The 21,644-nt window shown below is 46.7% G+C and overlaps 2 protein-coding genes across 3 annotated transcripts in view; one reads left to right on the forward strand and one right to left on the reverse strand.

Moving 5' to 3' along the window:
• Window positions 1–21,644, reverse strand: part of DOCK1 (dedicator of cytokinesis 1) — a 559,920-nt gene that overhangs the window by 304,319 nt on the left and 233,957 nt on the right. The gene's annotated exons all lie outside the window — the stretch shown is intronic.
• Window positions 1–21,644, forward strand: part of INSYN2A (inhibitory synaptic factor 2A) — a 61,085-nt gene that overhangs the window by 27,982 nt on the left and 11,459 nt on the right. For both annotated transcript variants that reach the window (XM_070363416.1, XM_070363417.1), the window contains exon 3: window positions 16,166–16,237. In XM_070363416.1, coding sequence (XP_070219517.1) covers window positions 16,166–16,237 — 72 coding nt within the window. The remainder of the gene's footprint in view (window positions 1–16,165; window positions 16,238–21,644) is intronic.

Consider the following 21,644-nt stretch of genomic DNA (forward strand, 5'->3'; position numbering starts at 1 on the left):
CTGGAGAATCCCATGGACAGAGGAGCCTGGCGGGGTACAGTCCATAGGGTTGCAGAGAGTCAGACACGACTGAGTGAGCATTCCAGCATCAGCCAGGCGTCACCTGCCAGCTTAGGTGTGTGTGGAAGAGGGAGGAACAGCCGAACCAGGTCACACGGGCCCCTGAGATGTGACTAACGGGCAGACAGGAAACCCTAAAGCTCCGGGGGCTCTGTACTGACTCAGAGCAGATGTGGGGCCATCGTGTAAGAGGAGGAAATCTTAAATAACCAGGAAGCCCCAGGAGCCTCGTAGCCTGCAGTGGTGGTGGTTTAGTTGCTTAGCTGTGTCCAACTATTGCAACTCCATGGACTGGAGCCCGCCAGGCTCCTCTGTCCATGGGATTCTCCAGGCCAGAATTCTGAAGTGGGTTGCCACTTCCTTTTCCAGGGGATCTTCACAACCCAGGGATCGAACCTGGGTCTCCTGCTTTGGCAGGCAGATTCTCCATGGACTAAGGCACCCACCAGGGAAGCTGCAGCAAGGGTTCTAATTCCAGTGCTTCAGTCTCCCCGCCATGGGCTCTTTTTCAGCCTCCCTGGGAAGGGGGTTTTTCCATGGCAAGGATCCAGGGCACGCAGCGATAGGAAAACACGAGCCAAGGGAATCGCCCTGAGATCAGGGGCCTTTGAGAACACAGCTCTCGGTGGGCTTGCAGGCATAGGAGATAGGAATAAAGATCTAAGGGACGGTAGACCCAGCGTGGAACCCTGCAGTCATGTTTGCTGAACTTTGTTTTTCATTTTAATCACTGAAAAGGAAGCCACAGAATGGGTGCAGGTGTGTGCAGAGCGTGTACATGTAGACATAAGGACCTGAGCCTACAGGACCTGTGTTTTTAAGAGATTTCAGGGTCAGTTTCCAATGTAACAGACGTCAGCAAAATTTTTCTGCAAAGGGGCAGATAGTATCTATTTCAGGCTTTGCGGGCCATGTGGTCTCTGTTCAAATGATTCAGATCCACCACTACATCATGAGCACAGCCGTACACAGTACATGTATGAATGGATACGACCATGGTTGCATGAAACGTCACAAAAACAGGCGCAAGCCGGACGTGGGGCATGGGCCAGTTTGCCAGCTCCTGCGACATGGTCTTGTAAATGTAGTGACCACAGTTCCCCAGCTAGAAACCAGGTTACCATATCGGGCGCAGGGCAAACTCAGAGGTGAGTGTCCTACAGACGGTGTATCGTTCATTCACAGGTTCAGAAGGCTTCTGTTAATAGCAAGAGTCTCCAAGTGTTGTTACTGTGCCAGCCGAGGGCCGGGGGTGCGGGGAGGTACTCGTCAAAGAACGCAGGCCCTCCTCTGAAGAGTCCACGGGTCACTGACACTCATCTGTACTAGCCTACACTTAACTGCTCACCAGCCCATAAAACCGGAGACGGCAATGGCAAGCCACTCCAGTACTCTTGCCTAGAAAATCCCATGGATGGAGGAGCCTGGTAGGCTTCAGTCCATGGGGTCGCTACGAGTCGGCCGCAACTGAGCGACTTCACTTTCACTTTTCACTCTCACGCAATGGAGAAGGAAATGGCAACCCACTCCAGAGTTCTTGCCTGGAGAATCCCAGGGATGGCAGAGCCTGGTGGGCTGCTGTCTATGGGGTCGAACAGAGTTGGACACGACTGAAGCGACTTAGCAGCAGCAGCAGCCCATAAAACCGTCAGGATTCTGCTGGGGAACTCTGTGTGTGTGTGCCTCTACACACGTCTTATACACATACCTATAATTTCTATGTATATACATACACGACATAAAAAAGGCCTCCCTCTCCCACCAGCAGCAATCAGAGGTCATCTCCACACCCAGTCATATGACGTGACCTGCTTTCACCTAGGTATCAATGCTAGATGGAGGGAAATTACATCCTGGCTTCACCTGTGTCCTTCTATTGACAAATCCCTCAGCATCAGGCAGTCTTCAGAGAGCCCTGTCGGGGGATGAGAAATCTCTCCGAATTTCCTCTCATTACCCATGCCCAAACAGAATAAATACTGCATCGAAATTACACAGGAAGCATAAGGGGGCAATTTAATTTCAATCACAGCACAGAAAGAACCCACAGGAAAACCCAGCATCACCACCACAGCTAGGGAGCTGCCTGGGGTCACCGAGGTCCCAGCAGGAGGCATGGGGGCCCCCATCTCAGAGCGCAGGGGAAGTTGAACACCTTAGGTGACCCTGTCTCAGGGTGGCTGTGCGCCCTTCTAGGAGGAGACTGGGTTCCTTTTGCCCAGATGCACCCACGTAGCTGAGATGGAGGTCTTCCACCTGGTTAGCTGGAACGGCCACGATTTCCAACAGGGGCGAGGGTGGGTGCCCTTGCGGTCTGCTGAGGATCCTGGCAGACAGATGTCTCTGGACTGTTGAGAACTGTCTGGGCAGTGCGTCACAGAACAGAGTGCTGTGAGCCGTGGAGCGAGGCGGTGCTCAGCTCCGAGCTCAGAAGCAGAAAGGTCCTCCCCTGGCCACCGCACTCCTGTCCCTTCCTGCCCAGGATGGGCATGTCAGAGCTTCATTTGCTAATGTTCTCGAGACATCAGTTTCGGTGTCTCTGCCCATTTCTTGCAACCCCCAATATTTTAAAACATGCCACCCAGCAGACGAAGGTTCCCTCCTCCTGTGTTTTTGGCCGAGGTTCCACAGCCAGCCAGTCCTGAGCTGGAGACTTTGTGCCCGTCCTCCCTGCGGTACCTGTGCTCGGAGATGGTTATTACCCTCTCCAGCCTCAGCTTCTGACTCTGAAAGAAGGCTGAGAACACCAGCCTCCTGGGCTTCCCGGAGACATTAAGTAGCATACGGAGGACCAGGCCCTCAGCCCAGGGCTGTGTGCGCAAAGTCGCATCCTTCCAAGTTGTTCTGTTGCTGAGACGCAGCCTTCCAGGTGCGAAAACGCAGGCAAGTGATCCAAGGGTGCAGGTGGGACACTTTGGAGAGAGATTCTTGCTTTCCTCTACGGGTGGGTTTCCTTCCAGGGATTAGTGGCAGGGCTGAGGATTACAGAAGGAAGAGATCAGGCTTTGTACTTGCTTTCAGAGAACTGTGCAGGCCAGGGTTACTTGGTGTCATGGACGAGACAGCTGACGTGGACTCAGGCACGCGGGCTTGTTCCCAGCTCAGCCCCGCCCCTCTGAGCCCCTCCGCAGGAAGGCAGGACGGTCCACAGGAGACGAGGGACCCCAAGGGTCCTTTCTGATCTAAGAACGGATTCTCCAGAGAAGTCCAAGAACTTCATAATCTCAGCCAGTGCCGCAAAAGACACATACAAGTTGGGAGAGAGAGAGAGAGCAACACACCCCTCTATGGACGCTGGTTAACAAATGCGTATATGGTAGTCCCTCTGTTAGGCTTTCTTTCTTCCCGTCACTTCATTCATCCTTTATCTCTCCCACGGCTACACATGCTGCAACCGGCCTCTGTCCTTCTAGCTCACAAGCCTTTGAATAGCTTTCAGGGAAACCCCCCTTTTTTTCTTCTATAACTAACGGCTTTTATATACTTGTGATAAAATATTCAAGTTCCAGAGTCCAAGTATAAGTTATCGTGTTTATGATTTTGAAATATAAGCACACATCGTATTCCCTTCCACCATTCTCTGTATTTGATCCACAGGGCTGTGCCGAATCTTTTCTGCGGCTTAAATTTATATAACATTGGAAATACTATTTTTGAGTTCTTGAACAATAATAATCCTTTCCATCCTTAATATGAAAAATGAAGCATATATATTTGTGAGGCTATAAAACAGTTTCCAAACTTTTGCTTTGTACTTCATGTAGGTATCACACATACTTGAAAATACAATTTAAATAATCTTCCTGTGCAGAATCCCAAAGGAGATTTCAAATACCTCCCTAGCCTTTTAAGTTGGTAGGTAAATAAAAGCCTTGCCACTGAGGCACTAGGCAATTCAGACACCCCATGTGTAGGCAAAATGAGCAATTCAAGGCATGACATGAACGTTTATGGAATTTATGGATTTGTGTCCCAGAATTTGGATTAAAAGAGAGAGAAATGAAATGCAAGTTCTACTTTTCAAATACTTTTTTTCAATCCCATGCAATTTCTGCTAAGCTATGCAAAAATGGTTTGAGCTCTATTTCCCACTGCGCTCTGGGGGCCAGTTCCACTGAAATGAGTGTCTCTGGGCAGAGCACCAACAAAGCTCATCCATTCTGAGCTCCTACAATATAGTGGCCATTCTGCACTGTCTCATTCAATCCCCAAAATAAAACTGTAAGGTAGGAGTTGTTTTGACCAGGAAACTAAAGTTTGGATATGTCAGTAACATCCCCAAGGTCAAAAGACTGGAGCGAAACAGTACAGACAGGACTCACCTCTAGACCCATCACGCCCCAGTAGCATCTTCTCCCTCCTCCGAAAATGGGAAACATGCGTGTCTGCACAGACTTGAAGGCGCTTTTGCGGTCCTGCAGTTCTGAATTCTTCCTTATACTTGAAAGGGTCAAGAGAGTCCCGCTCTCAGACCCAGTAAGGTCCCTGAGAATTTATGTCCTGGAGAAAGCATACTTGAACCCTGGAGGCAGCAGAGAGCACCTTGGAAAGGATCCCAGTAATAAAGTATGGTTTTCAGGATTCCTAATCAGTAAGAGGAGTCCCCTCCATGAGGTTGTTTCAGAAAAATCAAAGCCATTGCTCTAGAAGTCCAGGTACTGATCCATCCATGAGCAGCCTTCCCTGGGGAAGCCACTTCAAAGCTTTCCCATACCGCCTTTCACCTGAGTGGCTTAGTGAGTGACCACCTCATGCCACCCAGGCTCTACTTTAACCAAATTTATGTCCAAATGTATGTGAACAAACACCAAAGAAAAGTCCTCAATAAACCATAAAAGCAAGCAAACGTATTTTGAAAGCCATATTTGAACAGACAATTATGAAAAATGAGTTCCTCTAGGTAAAGAAAGTCTAAAAACGGGCATATTTCGACCAAACATGGAGTCAGATTCTTTTGCCAGTATCTCACTGGTTATAGCACTAGACTATCTCCCCAGATAAAAGTCTCATAATTGGATATCAAGAATTTTATAAATGATGACACCAAAATTTAAAGATTTTAATCTTCAGCTACAAGAGCTCTGAACCATTTGTTCAAAAAACAAGCACAATGTCAAGCCTCTGAAACAAAGCACAAAAGCTTCACGAAGAGGAAGTTCTGATTTAAGATTGTTAACTAATGTGCTCTAAAAAATACATCAAAAGAAATTACAGATCAAAGATGAAAGCTCTGTGGTTATTTACCGTCAGAGCCACTGCCCCATGCACATCATTAATGCTTTCAAACTAAAACCTCTGAAAGTGAGATAAGTGGCAATACTAGAGCTGGAGAAAGTGGCATTCCAGAAGGAAAATCTGTTTTCATACAGTATACTCACATTCCTATTTTCATTCAAGTTTGGTAGCCAGTGCCACCAAGATTCATTTTCATTAATTTTCAATAAATTATAGCTTTAGCTTTATCTCTCCTCCAGGAAATAAGTTAATCAACTCAGCTTCAGCTCAACCCTAAAAAAGTTTTTTCCTTTATTAATAGTTACTCCTGATGCCCCGTAGGGCCAGTGACGTTTCTGTCATTATTGTCATCATTTTGCAACTAGCGTCTCCTTGATTTCAGAAACATATGAAACTATAAGCTTTGCCCTCCCTACTAGTGTCTCCTTGATTTCAGAAATACATGAGAGAAACTGTAAGCTTTGCCCTATTTGTAATATAACCAGGCAGTTCTTTGTGAAAATAATAATTACCAGCTGCCCCAGTTTTTACATATTATGCTTTTATTGCATGGAAACAGGGTTAGAAAACACTAAAGAAAAAGACCTGCCCTAATGAGAGTGTTCAGCTCTGAGTCTGTCTCTGTCCAAACCGGCACACACTTCTGATAGGAGCAATGATGACTATGCAATAATAAGGATATATCCCGTCTTCGTCATGACGAAGCAGAGAGCTGGGGCAGGGCCTGGGGAGAAGCAAGGCCCAGGAGAAGCGGCGCTGGAGGAGGGGCAAGGTGGCTGAGGGGGAAAGCAACAGGGACCGCCTGGCTCCCGCCGACCCCCGGGGGAGGGGGGACCGCGTGGCCCGGACCTCCTCATGCCTGCAGCCACGCTGCACCACTCACCACCATTCCTGTTTCCCTTTCATTCTTTGTAATGAACACAAGCATTAAAAGCCTCCCAAACAGTCAGAGCCTCCCAGAATTATAGTGTCACCACATCTGGGGAGCTGCTGGGCCAATAAAAGTTAATTTGACAACAGCGTCTAAAGAAAAGCCACTGAGTTCATTATGAATAGAGTGTTTCTCACCGAAACTCGTTCGCCTGGACTGCTTCTGGGATAAAGAACTGAGGTCTCCCCGGGGTCAGCAGGGGAGCTGGTTTAGGTGCAGACTAAGCCATTTACTTTAATGACTGAGTGTGGGAAGCAGGAGATGACTGACCTCTTCCACTTGTGTGGGGGTATTTACGACGGGATCGTGGTAATACGTTAAGACAGATGTTCTCACCTGGTCCAGCCAGGAACATCGCAGAATTGGCCCTACTGTGGGTGGGTATCAGTTAATCCTGGAGAACACTCAGGCAGATTCTTCATTCATTCATTCGCTTGTCCATTATTCAGAGTATTTCTGAAGCACTCACTACACTTCAGACCCCAGTGTGAGCACTAAATATCCGTCAGGGAACCGACAGAGAAAGCTCCCTGCCCTCAGAGTGCTGATGTCACGGAAGGGGAGACAGATTAGAAAGCAAAGCCGTAATTTTCTGGCATGTTCCATGGTGAGAGGTTTAAAGCAGAGAAGGGAGTAGGGTACTCACTTTCTATTAGTCAGGAAAGAAGCTGCATTTTTGAAGCACACCTCCAGCCCTGCTCTCTGGAAGGCACCAAACTACATGTTGGGTGGGACGGGGGAGACAGAGGAAGTCACGTCTGTGGCCACCAAGATGCTCTCGGTCACACGGGAGCAAGACATCTCTGCTGGACAAGGTCAGCATCCACTGTGGAATGCTCTGGAAGAGAGTCACAAAAGGGTGCTGGAGATTGGCCAGAAGCCATCCGAGCTGCTGACGAGTGACCAGAGGAGCTGGTCCAGGCCATGGATGCTGGCATGAATGAGTACAGAAATTGCCCCATGGAAATAGGGCTTCTGCTGGAGGCCATACAGCTTACTCCCTTAACGTAGAAGCAAATCCTTTACCTTGGAAACATATGTGCTCTAGATTTGAAGTGTCTTGTGGGCAAGGTCTGTGTTTTATTCATCCAAGCAACTGCTCCCCAACAAAGGGCGGTGCACGAAGTTGAGAATAGGAAGCATCCCGTGATCTGAGCATGCAAACACAGTGAAAGCCATACAGTTATTTTGGCTAGTTTAGAGTACGTGCTTGGAAGTCTGTCATCAGAACACTGCATGAGTGCTCGCTCAATCACGGCCGACGCTTTGACCCCATGGACTATAGAGCCCGCCAGGCTCCTCTGTCCATGGAACTATCCAGGCAAGAATACTGGAGTGGGTTGCCATTTCCTCCTCCAGGGGATCTTCCTGACCCAGGGATCGAACCTGCATCTCCTGCCTTGGCAGGCGGATTCTTCACCTCTGTACCACCTGTGAAACCCCAAGCAGGACACTACATAGAAATAACCATGATTCCTGAAAATTACCCAGGTGTGTTTAATAAGCTCATATGGGGTTTACATAAACAGCTAGTTCATCAAGAGTCCACATCTCAGTTCCTGACTGGGAGAATGGTGCATGTATAATTCTGAGAACTTCACCGTCCGGTGGAAAAAAATTAAGAGTAAGATGATGAGGGATTAGAACGGGAAGTGGAAGGCAAAAGATCCAGCTCAAGCTGTGATTGGGCTATGTTCCAAAAACATCATTTCTAAGTAACTTGTTTGGACCACAGAGCAATTTGCACAAAACCAAAATCATACGTGCTGTTGGGGTTCCCAGGCCAGCTGTTGGGGTTCCCAGGCCAGCCGTGAAATTTTTTCTGGCTGTATTGAGACTCAACACAGAATGCTGTAAAATCTAAGAATCTAGCTCGTAGAGTGATTATTCCTTCTAACGTGGGACTCCAAAAATAGATCTCCTTTAATGGTTTCAACCAGAGCAACTCTTATTTTATACAAATGACCTCTGGAACATACATATTCAAACTCAGGGGGGATCACATGAGTGTGTCTGGAAAGAAGTATTTGATATCCTTAAATCTAAATGAGAACCCTTTTCTACAAAAAAGAAGTCCAGAGCAGAAAAAAGAGGAAGCCGGTAGTTAATGGTGCTGGCCTTACTCTCTGACCTCATGCTTACAGGCAGTAGAGAAGGGGAAGAGAGAAACCAGGGTCCTAGAATAAGTGACTGCTGGCTGAAACTCTCTAAATACAGACAATGCAGCCATTATAATCAGGAAACGCTAATGCAGTCACTGCCCTACCATACTCATCGCACTGAGTATGGAAACACGGGTCTTTTAAAATTTTCTGTAAATTTCAAGGAAGAGCTGCCAAACTCCAGTGAAACAGAGATCAATCCTCATAGACCGACTGAGACAAAGTTACCTTCCCAAATCATTTCATTTTTCATTTGCTCTGTCATTCACCATTCCGTGTATCCTAAACCTTGATTGCCACCTCTCCCGCGACCGACAAGCCAGGTTTTGGCTGGGCAAACAGAGAAGACAAAGCATGCCAGGACAGTACCAAATGCTATGAGTTCTGGTGGAAGGAAGTCACTGGGAGCTGGCTAAAGGGGACCTGAAGAGCAGGTGATGGCAAAGACTGATGCACTGCCGACTGCACTAAGAAGGCAGACATAAAGAATTCTCAGAAGGGTTCAAAACAACTGACCCACTTAGACACGGCTAAAGGCGGGGGAAAGCAGAGGGTGGCGCGAAGGTTTGGGGGGGGTCACTGTTAGTCTGTGTTTCTCAAAACGCAACCTCAGTTTTTAAAACACACTGCTTTGTCAGCTTGGGGATTCTAGGCCACTAATGAACAAAGAATTGCTCAGCCTAACATAGCAAACCTGCCACTGGCTAGAAAAAGGCTCCTCTCAGCTACTGGAAAAAAAGGGGACCTAGTCAGACCATCACCAATGAAGGCCAGTACTGCCTTCTACTGACCAGTGGGTGTTCTCGGTGTTTGTTAGGAAAATCGACTTCATGTTTTTTCAACAAATTTACATTGGATGTTCCCCAAAGCCTGGCACTTAGCAGCTCAAGTGAATACAATAGATATAATTGAGTTTCCATAGATAAATGAGGAAATTCCAGACACACTTGAACCACCCAACAGCTGATACAGGAACTAACTACAATTTCAGGGCATAATCTGGCAAATTCCAAGTGAGAACTCAGACTTAAAAAAACAGCCAAAACTACTGGCAGAGGTGGGCTTAAAACGTAGGAGAGGGTCTGTGAAAACAGCTGAGCCTGACTCTTTGAAATTTCATTTCCCCCAACAAAAACAGAGGTATCACTTAATGCCTCTAAATTAATGTCACTTTGAGACTATTAAGCAGAAAAGCCCTTTAAGATGCTGATATAAATGATGGCTCAGTTATCAAGAAAGCGCAGCTGGAGCACAAACCTGGCCTAGAATAAGGAAAGGAAAAAAAAAAAGTTTTTGGCACACAGTGAGAAAGAACAAGAAAGATCAAAATTAGGAGAATAAATTAAACAGGGGCATAAAATGATCACTGAGAGCAGTGACCACTGTCTAAGCAAAGAGCCTAACACACAGCTTTGAGTTAATTCAAAGTGACAGCTCCAATACCCTATGTAACCAGTGTTTTGAAGACCCCAATTAAAGGATCACATCCTGATTTTAGCACACATGTCTTTTGCTTACATGCTAGGAGATCTGAACTTACTGTAAATCACCACGTCATTTAAAAGACGAACAACTTGGCAGCGGGGTCACCTGTGCCTGTGTCCTGTGCCCCGAAGCCGAGGTGGAGGAGGGCCCCCTCTGGGGGATGCTGGTTGAGAGCAGGATTCTTTTCTGAAATCTAAAACCAAACACTCCATCCACAAGCCCCTGGGGAAACACGAGAAGAGAATTTTCCTTGGAATTTAAAATCTTCTGGAGAAAACAGGGCTGAGGGACTGGGCAGGAGAAGCATGCGGGAAAGTCAATCCAGTGCCCGTGATCACAGTTCACTACCCCAGAATCATTTCCACTTGCCAGCCATGCTCCTCCCGAGACGCTTTTAACTTTGTTGGAACTTTGCTTCTGATAGCAGGCACAGTCAGAGACATCTATTTTTTTTCCTTTTCCTGACCTTTTCACCAGTTTTCTTGGGGGGCGGGGGATGGTAGAGACACGCAGTTGTCAGTCTCGTCTCAGGCCCCATCTTCAAGGTCTCAGAGACACTGAGCCACTCGGATATGGGGCCAGGAAGAAAGCCTTCCGTGACCTTTCTCTGACATTTCGCAGCACCCTCTCCTACCCCCCAGGGCTCTGGTATCTTAGATCTCCCTGTGAGGCCTTCATGAAAAGGCAGATGCTGCCTGTCACCGGCTCCTCATCCCTACCTCCCAGGACACAGCCGTGGTCCAACTCAGGCGGGAGCTGGCTGACATCTTTCTGCCTTGATCATTCTATGGCTTTGTTACAAAACTTGCCACACCAGCTCTGCCCTTTGCCACCCCTTCTTCATTTTTTTTTTTTTTAATCCCAGTCCTCCTTGTCTCTTTTGTTGTTGACCTGCAACAAGGATAACAGAAGACTTACAGACCCTGAATTGTTAGCAGTGCCGTCTATTTTATATAAATGGGCAAAAGTATATTTTTACATTCACAAAATTTTTATAATGACAACTAATGAATTGGAGGAAAAAAGAATTGGGGCAGATGTCTGCAGAAGCCAAAGGTAGCTAGAGAAACTGGTGAGATGCATTCTGAATTAAACCTAAATATTCTAAACCATTAAAGAAAGGAAGACCCTATGTTTTCTTCAAAAGGGGGTGCCTTAACTAGAGTTCTGTGCTGTCTTCTATAACAGACATTCGTTATACTTTCTTTAAAGTACAGCAAGGTCTTCTGAAGAAATCTGTTTCACTACAAAGCAGAAGTGGAAATGACTCTCAAACTGGACTCCACCAAAACTGCTTTGTAAAATTAGCTTGAGTAAAGCCTTCTGATATAAGAAATCAAGAACAATAATCCCTCTTCTGTGAGCTATCAACCAAGTCCATGCTTTTGCATCCCTATTAATTTCCTAATTTGGGTCTAGTGTCCTTTACCTTTCAATAAAGCCCACCCTGACCAGTGAGTGTCCAAAGGGCATCAGGCAAGGAGAGGATCAGGGTTCCAGAAATGTCCCTGGGATAGAACTGTGATCTGCAAGGATGGGTGTCAGGAGGTCAGAGAAACAGAAAATAAAGCATCTTGGACTCTTGGCGCTGTCCTTGGTGCTGAATGCCATACTTTCTGCACCCGCCTCTCTCCGTACCTCCCCAGGTAGTACACATTGTTGAGTACAGGGAATACTAACAAATGGCAACTAACTGTAAAGGGACAATACACAGCAAGTGTTGTAAAGATCAGTGCATTAAAAAAAAAAAAAAAAAAAAAACTCCACGTTTACAATAAACGTGCTTATCATTGGGATCCAAAGAGGCTCACACTAGGAAGTAAGTGAGGACCAAAGTGTTCATAATTTATGCATTTCACTTGCTTATTGCACTCAGTTGGATTTTTTCCCATAGATTTTTCTATTACTGGACTTCAATATGGGAGCACAGAGACTGACCGCCTTATTTGATTAATAAAATAATACTGGCCAAACACCCAGAGTGTACCAGGCATTATGGCAGACATGGGTTATAAACCTACCAAAGGTATAAGTTCTTCAAAATAAAAGAGGAGAGAGCTTTATAAAGATAGCAATTAATGTGCAAGACAGAATGTGTCATTTTTGATCAAGATATTCTTCCTCTGCAGCTGTGATATCAATGATCCGAGCTCTCTCTTCTCCAAACTTCTAACCACAAAAGGCCTCTAGCCATACCATCTCTGGAGAAGTATCTGCCCCAGCAGCTCAGTTTCTGGCTGCTTCTCTTCATGGCCAATGGCCATCCACAAAGATAATCATTCCAAGTATTGCTTTTATGACTTGTTTCCAAGTGAGAAGGAAAACAGGGGCATTCCATAATGGCATTCTGTGTTCCCTGTCCTGTAGAAAGAACTTATCTGTTTGGTCTGCATTTGGAGAACACATTCATTCAGATGCTGCAACACAATCATTATTTTGACCATAAAATTATCAGCGAAGCCAAACCCTACATCTTGGAAGCCCCAAGGACAATTAGATGGATTATCAAAGCAATAAGCACACTAGATTATACACATTCAGTCCTCTGTAAAGAACACTCTCGTGTTTAATAAAACTGCAGTGGACATACCTTGACTGACAACAGCTACTGAAGGCAGCCTGTGACTTAACCACAGGATACAAGGGCAACACTTTAACTTTTATCCACAAATTAATCTCTTTGATAGCCATTTTTATGAACTACATTTTTGGACTCCAAACATCTGAACCCCTTCAAAAACAAAAGATCCCAAACAAACATCTTGAAGGGTCTTCCCAAGGAAAGTTCATGGCAGTGAGATCCTGAAAATACTTCTCATGTACGGTGGAAATTTGATGGACCACCAATTTTTCATTTAAATTAGCTTTAAAAAAAAAAGTGACCACAGACATGTTTCCCTATAAGGTAGATATTATGACTCACTTGCTTCTAATCAACAAACATCAGCACACCATGCTGTATTTCAGGAATGAGTGAGTTAGGATGGGTTATAAAGAAAAGAAGGAAGAAAAAGGAAATTGAATGAAAATTATATTTTAGAAGGAGAAGAGTAAGAGTTAAAGTTAAGAGGAGATATGTTCTGTGTCATCCTGGGCTCTACGTATAAAAACACAGTGGCTTCCCATTACATGTAAAGCAGATGTCCAGAGAGTTTCCTATTTTACATGATCTGATCTCACCTCCCTCCTCTCTCGTGTGCTCCTGATTTTCCAGCCACACTGGCTCTTTTTCTGGCAGACATGCCAACATCATTCCCATTATGATGTTCACAAGTGATGGTCCTTTTGTTTGCAAAACTCATCTTTAGATCTGGAGATGACTACCTGCTCTTTTATTATCACCCAGTTCTCTATCCAGATGCAAGGTCCTCGGTGTGTGAGCCAAAGCCACCCTCCCACAACATGTCCTTAACAGAGCAGCATCCAAACCCTTTCTTTCATTCATCCATCTGTTTACACATCGCCCATCTGGTTCTCCCAGTGTGTTTTAAGCTTCCTGAGGACAAGGACTCGATCTTATTCCAGAATGTCTCCTTGGTAGGCAGAGTAAGGTCTGACACCTAATAGGCACTTAATAACTATTTGCCTACTGACTATAACAGCGCAAAAGTGTGTGCTTTTTGCAAAGTGATAAGAACAGTCTGTTCGGAAAGGTCTTTAAAAAGAGCAATTTATCACTGAAGAGCCCCAAGGTCCGGGAAGACAGTTCTCTCGTGCATTTCGGGTGCCTGAAGCCTTTGTCCCGTCGCTGCTGGATTCACTGACTACCCCAAGCTGCCAGTTACACCCAGTGCAGGACACGGGCCCTGAGGCTGGAACAGGTCACAGAGCATCGGAAGCCTGGGGTCCAAGAATAATGAGATCCCAGACCTGAAGTGTTGCTGTATTCTCCTCTGTAAAATGAGCTAGAGTAATTAACTGCAGGACTCAAGGCTCTAATGTAAGTGAGACACTTGGGAACTCCACAATCCTGGGCAAGGAAGGGGTGTGGTGCTGATGAGAATTGATGGCGATTTGAGATCTGTCCTGAGGTCTTGAGCAGGAAGGTTCTGCAAGCGTGGAAGTTGGACGTTCTGCAGAGCCAAGTAAGAGTGCCCCTCTAATAATGGTTAGGAAATGCCCCGGATGTCCTCTGTTTTCTTTTAAAATCCTAACCTGTAGAATGTGACACAGACAACTATCATGCACCCTCTTCCCGGCTGGTGGTTAGCTTACACTAGTGCAGTAGGCAGAGCTGCAGCCCCTCGTCTGCAGCCCAGCCCCACAGCAGGACCGCAGGTCCTGCAGCAGATGCATCATTGCTAGATGTGTGCTCAAGTCCTGTGCTTATTACACTGCACACAGCCACTGTGGTGAGACATGAGCTGAGGACCGAGCTCCAGAAAAACCAGTGGGATGGAGAAAGGCCTGTTACATGTGATAAGGCATGGGAGAAGGGAGGTAGTGTCAGACAGGGAGGAACCTGGTGTGAGTGTGATAATCTAGAGTCAGGGGGGAAAGCTCAGGAAGAATGTACCCTTGGCGTTTGTTGTCAGGAGGAAAGGGCTAAGGAAAGGGGGGAAGTATGAGGCACAAGCCCTTTCCTGCTCCCCTCCTGACAAAGCCCAGAGGGCAGGAAAAGACCCCAGGGGGGCATTCAAAGGTGCCCTCTATGGGGAACGGAGGTCCACACAAACGCAGCCACAGGGCGACTCCAGTTGTGGCTCAAATATCATGGATCGCAGAGACTGGCGACCCTATAGGACAGAATGTGGTCACTTGGTTAATAAACACAATGCACAGAACTCAAAGGTCAAGTTCAAGTTTAGCAAAGCTCGCTGTGAAAATAGCATGGAGGGGAAAAATCCTTTTGTCAAATGTTTATGTAACACCAAACATAATGAGGAAAACAAAAAGTGAGTTTCAATTCAAAACCCATGACGCGAGGAAAGAGACGTTTACACAGGGAAGGTGATAAAAATATCCCCTCTGTTGACAGAAAACCTTCTGGGCACTATTATTATGTTGAGTCGCTCTCCAAATGTAAATGTGCCCCCAAAGTGTGTGTCTAAGCCAATTCAGATGGAAGCCCTGCTTCTGCTACTAATCTAACAGGTTCTGGTTATCACGTCTGTCCCTTGGTACAAAGCAATATTCAGAATAAAATAGGCCTGCACATGAAAAGTAAGAGAGAGGATAGGTCAGTCAAAGTGGCAGGAAAAACATCAGGAAAGCTCCCCCAGACTAGCTTTTTTGGGGTGACTGGGCTGAGGAAGACTCAAGAAAATCCTCTCATTAAATCTTTAGGGCTCTGGATGGCAGGAGACCTGGGGGGAGAATGCACACATGCAGATGGGCGGCTGGGTCCCTTCACTGTCCACTATCACAACACGGTCATTGGCTCTACCTCAAAACAAAATAAAAAGTTTGCCAAAGAAAATCTTAACAGCTGTACACCTTTCCAGAATATACTCCCCAAAAAATAAATGAATAAGGTTCCATCATTTTAATGAGAGGACGGGGAACACTGCCCTACCGCGCCTCCAACAATGTCTAGTCCGAGCTCTGACAGGCTCAGCAGAGAACACAGCCATAGAGGGTGTCAGAAGGCTTGACAAGGCATCCGATATGCTGCCACACAGGTCAGCACATTTTTTACTCTAAAGAGCTAGAGAGGGAGTATTCCGGAATTTGCAGACCAAGGATATTGTAGCTACTTACGTAAGAATTTTCACCATTTTTTACTTTCAAAATTTAAAACTTTATGAACACTGAAATTTTAATTTCACAAGTTTTCACATGTTCCAAATATTGTTCATTTTTTTAAACCATCTACGAACGTAAAATCCAATCTTAGCATGCTGGATAAAATCAGGCCAAGAGCGGGATTCACCTGAGGACCATAGTCTGCAGACCCCTCCTCTCGAGGGTGAAGAGATTGTGGGGCAGAAACAAGCCATCAGGTCAAGAAGATCTGAGGCTGGTTTCCTTTTCAAGTTTCTTTAAAATGCCATGAATATCACTGCCCTGAAACATCCCCAATTCCCCTTGCTTATAACAAAATCAGATTCTTTGCCTCATCCGCTAGGTTATGTTCACATCCTAGATTTTAATTTAAATAGCAGCCGCAGTGGTTGCCCTGGTTGTATACAATGCACACAGAGACCGGAGTGAAGTGGGAAATGCCTGGCTCAGTCTCCACTCCCGCGAGGAGCGATGGCAGTGGGAAAGCGCCTGACGGGAGCCGCGTGCTCTAGAGAGGCCAGGGGCCAGCAGCCGCCACGTGTAATGCTCTCCTGTTCTTATCTTGTAGGCTTTCATATCGGACTGGGCAAGACACAGCTAACTGTGACACATGCAGGAACAGTGCATGTATTATCTATAGGTATGTCAATGTTCTCCTCTTCCCGCTTTGTTATTTTGAGTGACAAATGATGTTTACCCACGGATGCAAGAATCGTCTGGGGCCCCGCTGGGATGATGACATCAGACAAAAAAAAGTCAAGAGCCTTTCCTGACCTTAATTCTAGGCAGCTTCTAAATAAGCAACCTCAGGCAGAGAGTCACGGGGTGAGGGAGAGCGTGAACCCATGTATCTTGCAAATGCATCTTAGCGGCGTTTCCGAAATTGGTATAAGTTTGATGGCTTGTTCCCTCAGAATCGATAGTCGTGAACACTGTTCTGTGTGTTCCGCAACGGCTGTGAAATATAAGCCCTTCAGATGGTATAGATCAAAGGCTGCAAACCACACTGTATGTGCTAAGAATACCACAGAAAACGCAGTGTGCGAACCACACTGTATGTGCTAGGAGAACCACAGAAAACCCAGTATGTAGTCTGTTTCCTGCGAGCTCAGCAGGATTGTGGCACTTGGGTTCCTTGGGAAATAATCCCCTGTCTAGGGCTTCCCTGCAGCTCAGCTGGTAAAGAATCCGCCTGCAAGGCGGGAGACCCCAGTTTGATTCCTGGGTTGGGAAGTTCCCCTGGAGGAGGGCAACCCACTCCAGTATTCTTGCCTGGAGAATCCCCATGGACAGAGGAGACTGGTGGTACAGTCCACGGGGTTGCAAAGAGTCGGACATGACTGAGCAACAAAGCCCAGGGCTCTGTGTCTGGTCTTACCATTTTTCGATTCCAAGTATATTTAGATTATTCACATTGACAAGAATTCAGCAGGAACTTTCAACAAGCAAAAACCATGTTAGGCTTTTGGCAATAATTTGGGATTTTAAGACACAATCACGACCTTCAGAGAACTTACTATTTTTTTTTTTTTTTTTCTTTTTGGAAATGTAATTTTCATAAGCAAAATATGAGAGCAATAAGAGATGTTATGATTTTGTTCATTTAAAAAAAACCCTGAAGAACAATTTTAGTTGATTGCCAAATTATCAAGAATAAAAAGAAGCTGTATAGTTATATCTCTAAGAATGTGTAAAGGAACCCCAATCTCAACCAAAAAAAAAAAAACCCTTCTAAAAAGATCTTCACAGTTACCACTCTCTTATCAAGAAAGCGGAGACAGAAAAAGGGTATAAATGTCTTAATAATGGCAGGAAGCTCTCGTCCACACAGTCGTGGTCCCACCAAGTCTCCAGTCCAGACAGCGCATCCCAGACGGGGCCCCAGGCTCTTTCCAAGTCGAGCTGGGTCACCGTGACCGCTGTGGTTGCGGCAGAAGCAAGCACAGGGCAGACAGGAGCTCCAGTCCCATCGTAGAGGTTCTCAACCCAGAGGGGTTTTGCCTCTCAGAGGACTTTTGGCAAGGACGGAGGGAGACGCTTTCAGCTGCCACAACTGGGACATGCTACATCGACTAGCTAGAGGTCAGAGCTTGCTGACATCCTATAACACGTGGGCAGCCCCCACGACAAAGAGTCAGCCCACCCAGAATGTCAACTGTGCCACGCCTGAGAAAGCCTGCCTTGCAGGAACCACGGCCTGGTTCCGGGCTAGCAAAAGGCACACCCTAACTGCTAAGGCCTTGGGGCTGCCTGCAGGGAGCCGGGCCCCCTGCAGCAGCCCTGGCCCAGCCTCTCAGAGGCCTGGTGGCTCCCCACTGTTAACAAGGACGTGAAAATGAAGCCCCCATGCAAGAGAAGTCAAGCACTCTGAATATAAACCTACGGAGATGTCTTTTCACTACATTCATATTATGGGAGAAAGCTTTGAGTCCAACAGTGAAGGGATGTAAGTGACATAAAATGAAACGCCTGCACTCAACCAGTCAATTAGGGAAAGAAACAAAGAATCGAGAGCTCCTGGCAGAAATATCTTCACCAGTTAGCTTTTGCCACTCAGGAGCTAAAACGCCTCCAGTCTCCGTGCAACAGAGCAGAGTGGTCACAGATTTGGAAAGTGAGCTTGATGACATAAACCCATTCAACATGTTGTGGGTGATTGAAAGAAGAACGTATCTGGACACTCTTCAATGTAACTGAGGTAATTTAGATAAATTTAGCTGTATATACAGAAGTAACTTACATTTAAAAAAAAAAGTGATATTCAAAATGATTCAACAATCAAGTGCAGGAATTAGCCTTGAGGGGTTACTGCTTAGATGTGGCTCACCCAGCAAGCTGTATGAACCCCAGGATACAGGCCAATGACAAATTTTTCATAAGAACTGGGAGTTCCAGCATCACAAGAATTTAACAAAATTTAGTAAGACTCGCTTGGAGAAGGAAATGGCAACCCATTCCAGTATTCTTGCCTAGAGAATCTTGTGTCCAGAGGAGCCTGGTGGGCTGCTGTTCAGAGGGTCGCACAGAGTTGGGCATGACTAAAGAGACTTAGCATGCATGCATGCATTAGAGAAGGAAATGGCAACCCACTCCAGTATTCTTGCCTGGAGAATCCCAGCGACAGAGGAGCCTGGTGGTTTGCCGTCTACGGGGTCGCACAGAGTCAGACACAACTGCAGCGACTTAGCAGCAGCAGCAGCAGTAAGACTCAGTCACCCGGTAGAGGGGTTGCAATCACTCGGCTCATCCCCTGCACACTGGGGAAACGTGTACCTACTCACAGAGACCTCGTCATCAAAGACGTGATGGTAGAAGGTGGGCTGCAACCTCAGGAACTGGGCAGAGTAGGCACCCTCACCAGCCACACCACCCAACTGTCAGCTCCCTAAGTGCACTGAGCGTCCCAGGAGAGGCAGGACTAGAGAAAAACTGGAGTTTTCAATCTCTCTTTTGGGAAAGTATTTTAAAATACCCCGTTAGCACATGTGCGTGCATGCTCAGCTGCTCAGTCATGTCCGACTCTTTGGGACCCCATGGACTGTAGCCCGCCCGGCTCCTCTGTACATGGAATTCTCCAGGCAAGAATACTGGAGTGGGTTGTCGTTTCCTACTCCAGGGGATCTTCCCAACCCAGAGACTGAACCTGTGTCTCTTGTGTCTCCAGTACTGGCAGGCAGGTTCCTCACCACTGAGCAGCAGGGAGGCCCAACAGAGTGACCAACAAAAACAAAATTTTCTGACACCCAAACCTCTGCTGCAAAGGGAAGTTACTCTGAAGGCTTAGTAGCAACATTTCAGCTGGACTCCCACAGCCCCACAAAAGCAGTCTTCGTGCTACAAATTCAAACAGAAATCTCCATATTATTACTAAGTCAAACACAGATACTCATCAAACTGTTTCCTAATTTTCCTATCACTTTATAGAGGATATAACTTAAAATTATAACCCTAAAATTGAACAGTTACTCTCAACATGGGTTATTAACATTAGCACGAGTTTTCTGAGCGCTAGAGATGATAAGAGGAGACAGCCCACTTCTGGTCCACTAATTGGAACACCCGTCAAAAATGAAATCATAAGCATGTTGTTTGAATTTGAATCATAAAACTTGGGGTCTCACATTTAAGGTTATGCCAGTCTTTTGAGGTGAGGACCAGATGTCTTCTGTGCCTGTGGTCACCCCAGCTAGACTTCCGAGTTATCTGCCACGAACCACACCCGCTTCCCTGCAGTGGAACATGGTCTTGATGGTCTTGAGACAGCATCTGAGTTCGGGAGCCTTCTGGGTGTCGATCCACCCCTCCGTTTGTCACACTCAGTACTTTGTAGCAGCCTCCTCGTTCCAGAGCATTTCACCCACAGAAATAATTCCCTCTTGCCTCCAGTGTAGTGGTTTATGTAACACTCAGATAAATTACATCATTTCAGTGGTGAGAACAAACAGCATACGCAGATCCAAGCCCAGCGTCCTCTTGGTGAGCGCACAGCTGGAGAAGTGAGGACAGAGGGTCAGGGATCAAAGACAGAGAAGTCTCTTTGCCAGGAGCATCCAGCCCAGGTGGGTGGCAACACTGTCCCGGGGGGCACAGTGGTGGCTACTCCAGTCCTTACACTGCCATCAGAGCACCAAAGATGGATACAAGAGTGGTAACCGGCAGCTGTTGACACACCCAGATAGGAACCTTCCCTCACGGTTCTCTTTTGCCAAAAAAAGCATGGCAATTGGGGAAGAAGGGGGGATTCAGCCAGATGACGTCTTCGTGTTCGTCAGCCCTGTCAATCCTCAAATGTCAAATGCTCCCTGAAGAATAGAGGTTTCTTTGACAGAAAAGCATCCAGAACTCAATAGGGCAGAAGGACTCACCTGTCCAGGTAACCCTGCTGCACTGCAGTTGGGCAGGCAGACATCTGGGAGGTGAGCCAGAGGAACTGTCCAAATTGCAAAGGCTTTAAGAAAGAAGTGCCTCTTTTCTCATGGAAGAAACTGCAACGCCCCTCCATCAATTCCAGCAAGTACCTCTGTAGAGACAAGGCCATCGGGAGAAGACAGGTTCCAGCTCTGAGTCTCTGCAGTTGGCTCCATGCCTGGCTCCGGCAGCCAGGTCCTCAGCTATCAGGGCCTGCACCCTAGACTTCAGGAACGCTCTAGGGGCCCCCGGACCACCATCTCTGCTGCTCTTCCAGGTCCTTCCCGTAGGATGCCTGCGGCATCTCAGGACTGAAGAGGTGAAAGGAGTTTCAAAACGAAGACCTCCTCCAACGTCGGAGCCTGTGGTTGTCCCAGAGCCCAGGTGAACACAAGGGGCCCTAAGAGCTGCCAGTCTCTCCGTCTTGCAATTTGTCATACCTGCGTGCTGGCAGGCCCAGAGCCCTGGAGGTCAATGAATTTGACCCCGCCTGTCTTGCATTTACACATTGCTTTTCACCCGAAAACCAATTACTCTCTCCGAGCCGTGTAAGAATCCACCGTGTTGCCAGTAACACTTGGCCCAGGGACACGCAAAGGGGGTCGTGTCCAAGATGCGGCTGCCTGCCTGCATATTCAGCAACACAGCCCTTGAATAAACGCGTGCCTCTGCCAGGGATACGTATTTCTCTATAAAACAACAAGTCTGCCATGGAAATATACAGGGCATGGAGGAAAAAAAAAAAAAAAAAATCAAAGGGACAAAAGATCTTGAAGCAATTTCAGGGGAAAGGGCACCACCAAGACCACAAGCAAAGGGTTGGAGACATCAACCTGCCTGGGACGGAAGTTTAGGTAGGGGGCCCCCAAGAGGTTAGGGCTCAGCTGCCATCCTCAGTCTTCAGAGGGGCGTCCATTAGATCTCTCAGTCCTGTGGGACTGCAGGAAGGGGTCGGGTAGGTCCTTTCTAGCTCTGAAATCCCGTGAATCAGTGGTCTACAATAATGAAATGGATGGAGCTGAGAGCTTCACAGAAAACACGTTGTTAGTCTCTCAGTCGTGTCTGACTCTGACACCCTGTGGAATGTAGGCCACCAGGCTCCTCTGTCCATGGCATTTCCCAGGCAAGAATACTGGAGT

The sequence above is a fragment of the Bos mutus genome, chromosome 26 (genome assembly GCF_027580195.1).
Source record: "Bos mutus isolate GX-2022 chromosome 26, NWIPB_WYAK_1.1, whole genome shotgun sequence".
NCBI lineage: Eukaryota > Metazoa > Chordata > Mammalia > Artiodactyla > Bovidae > Bos > Bos mutus.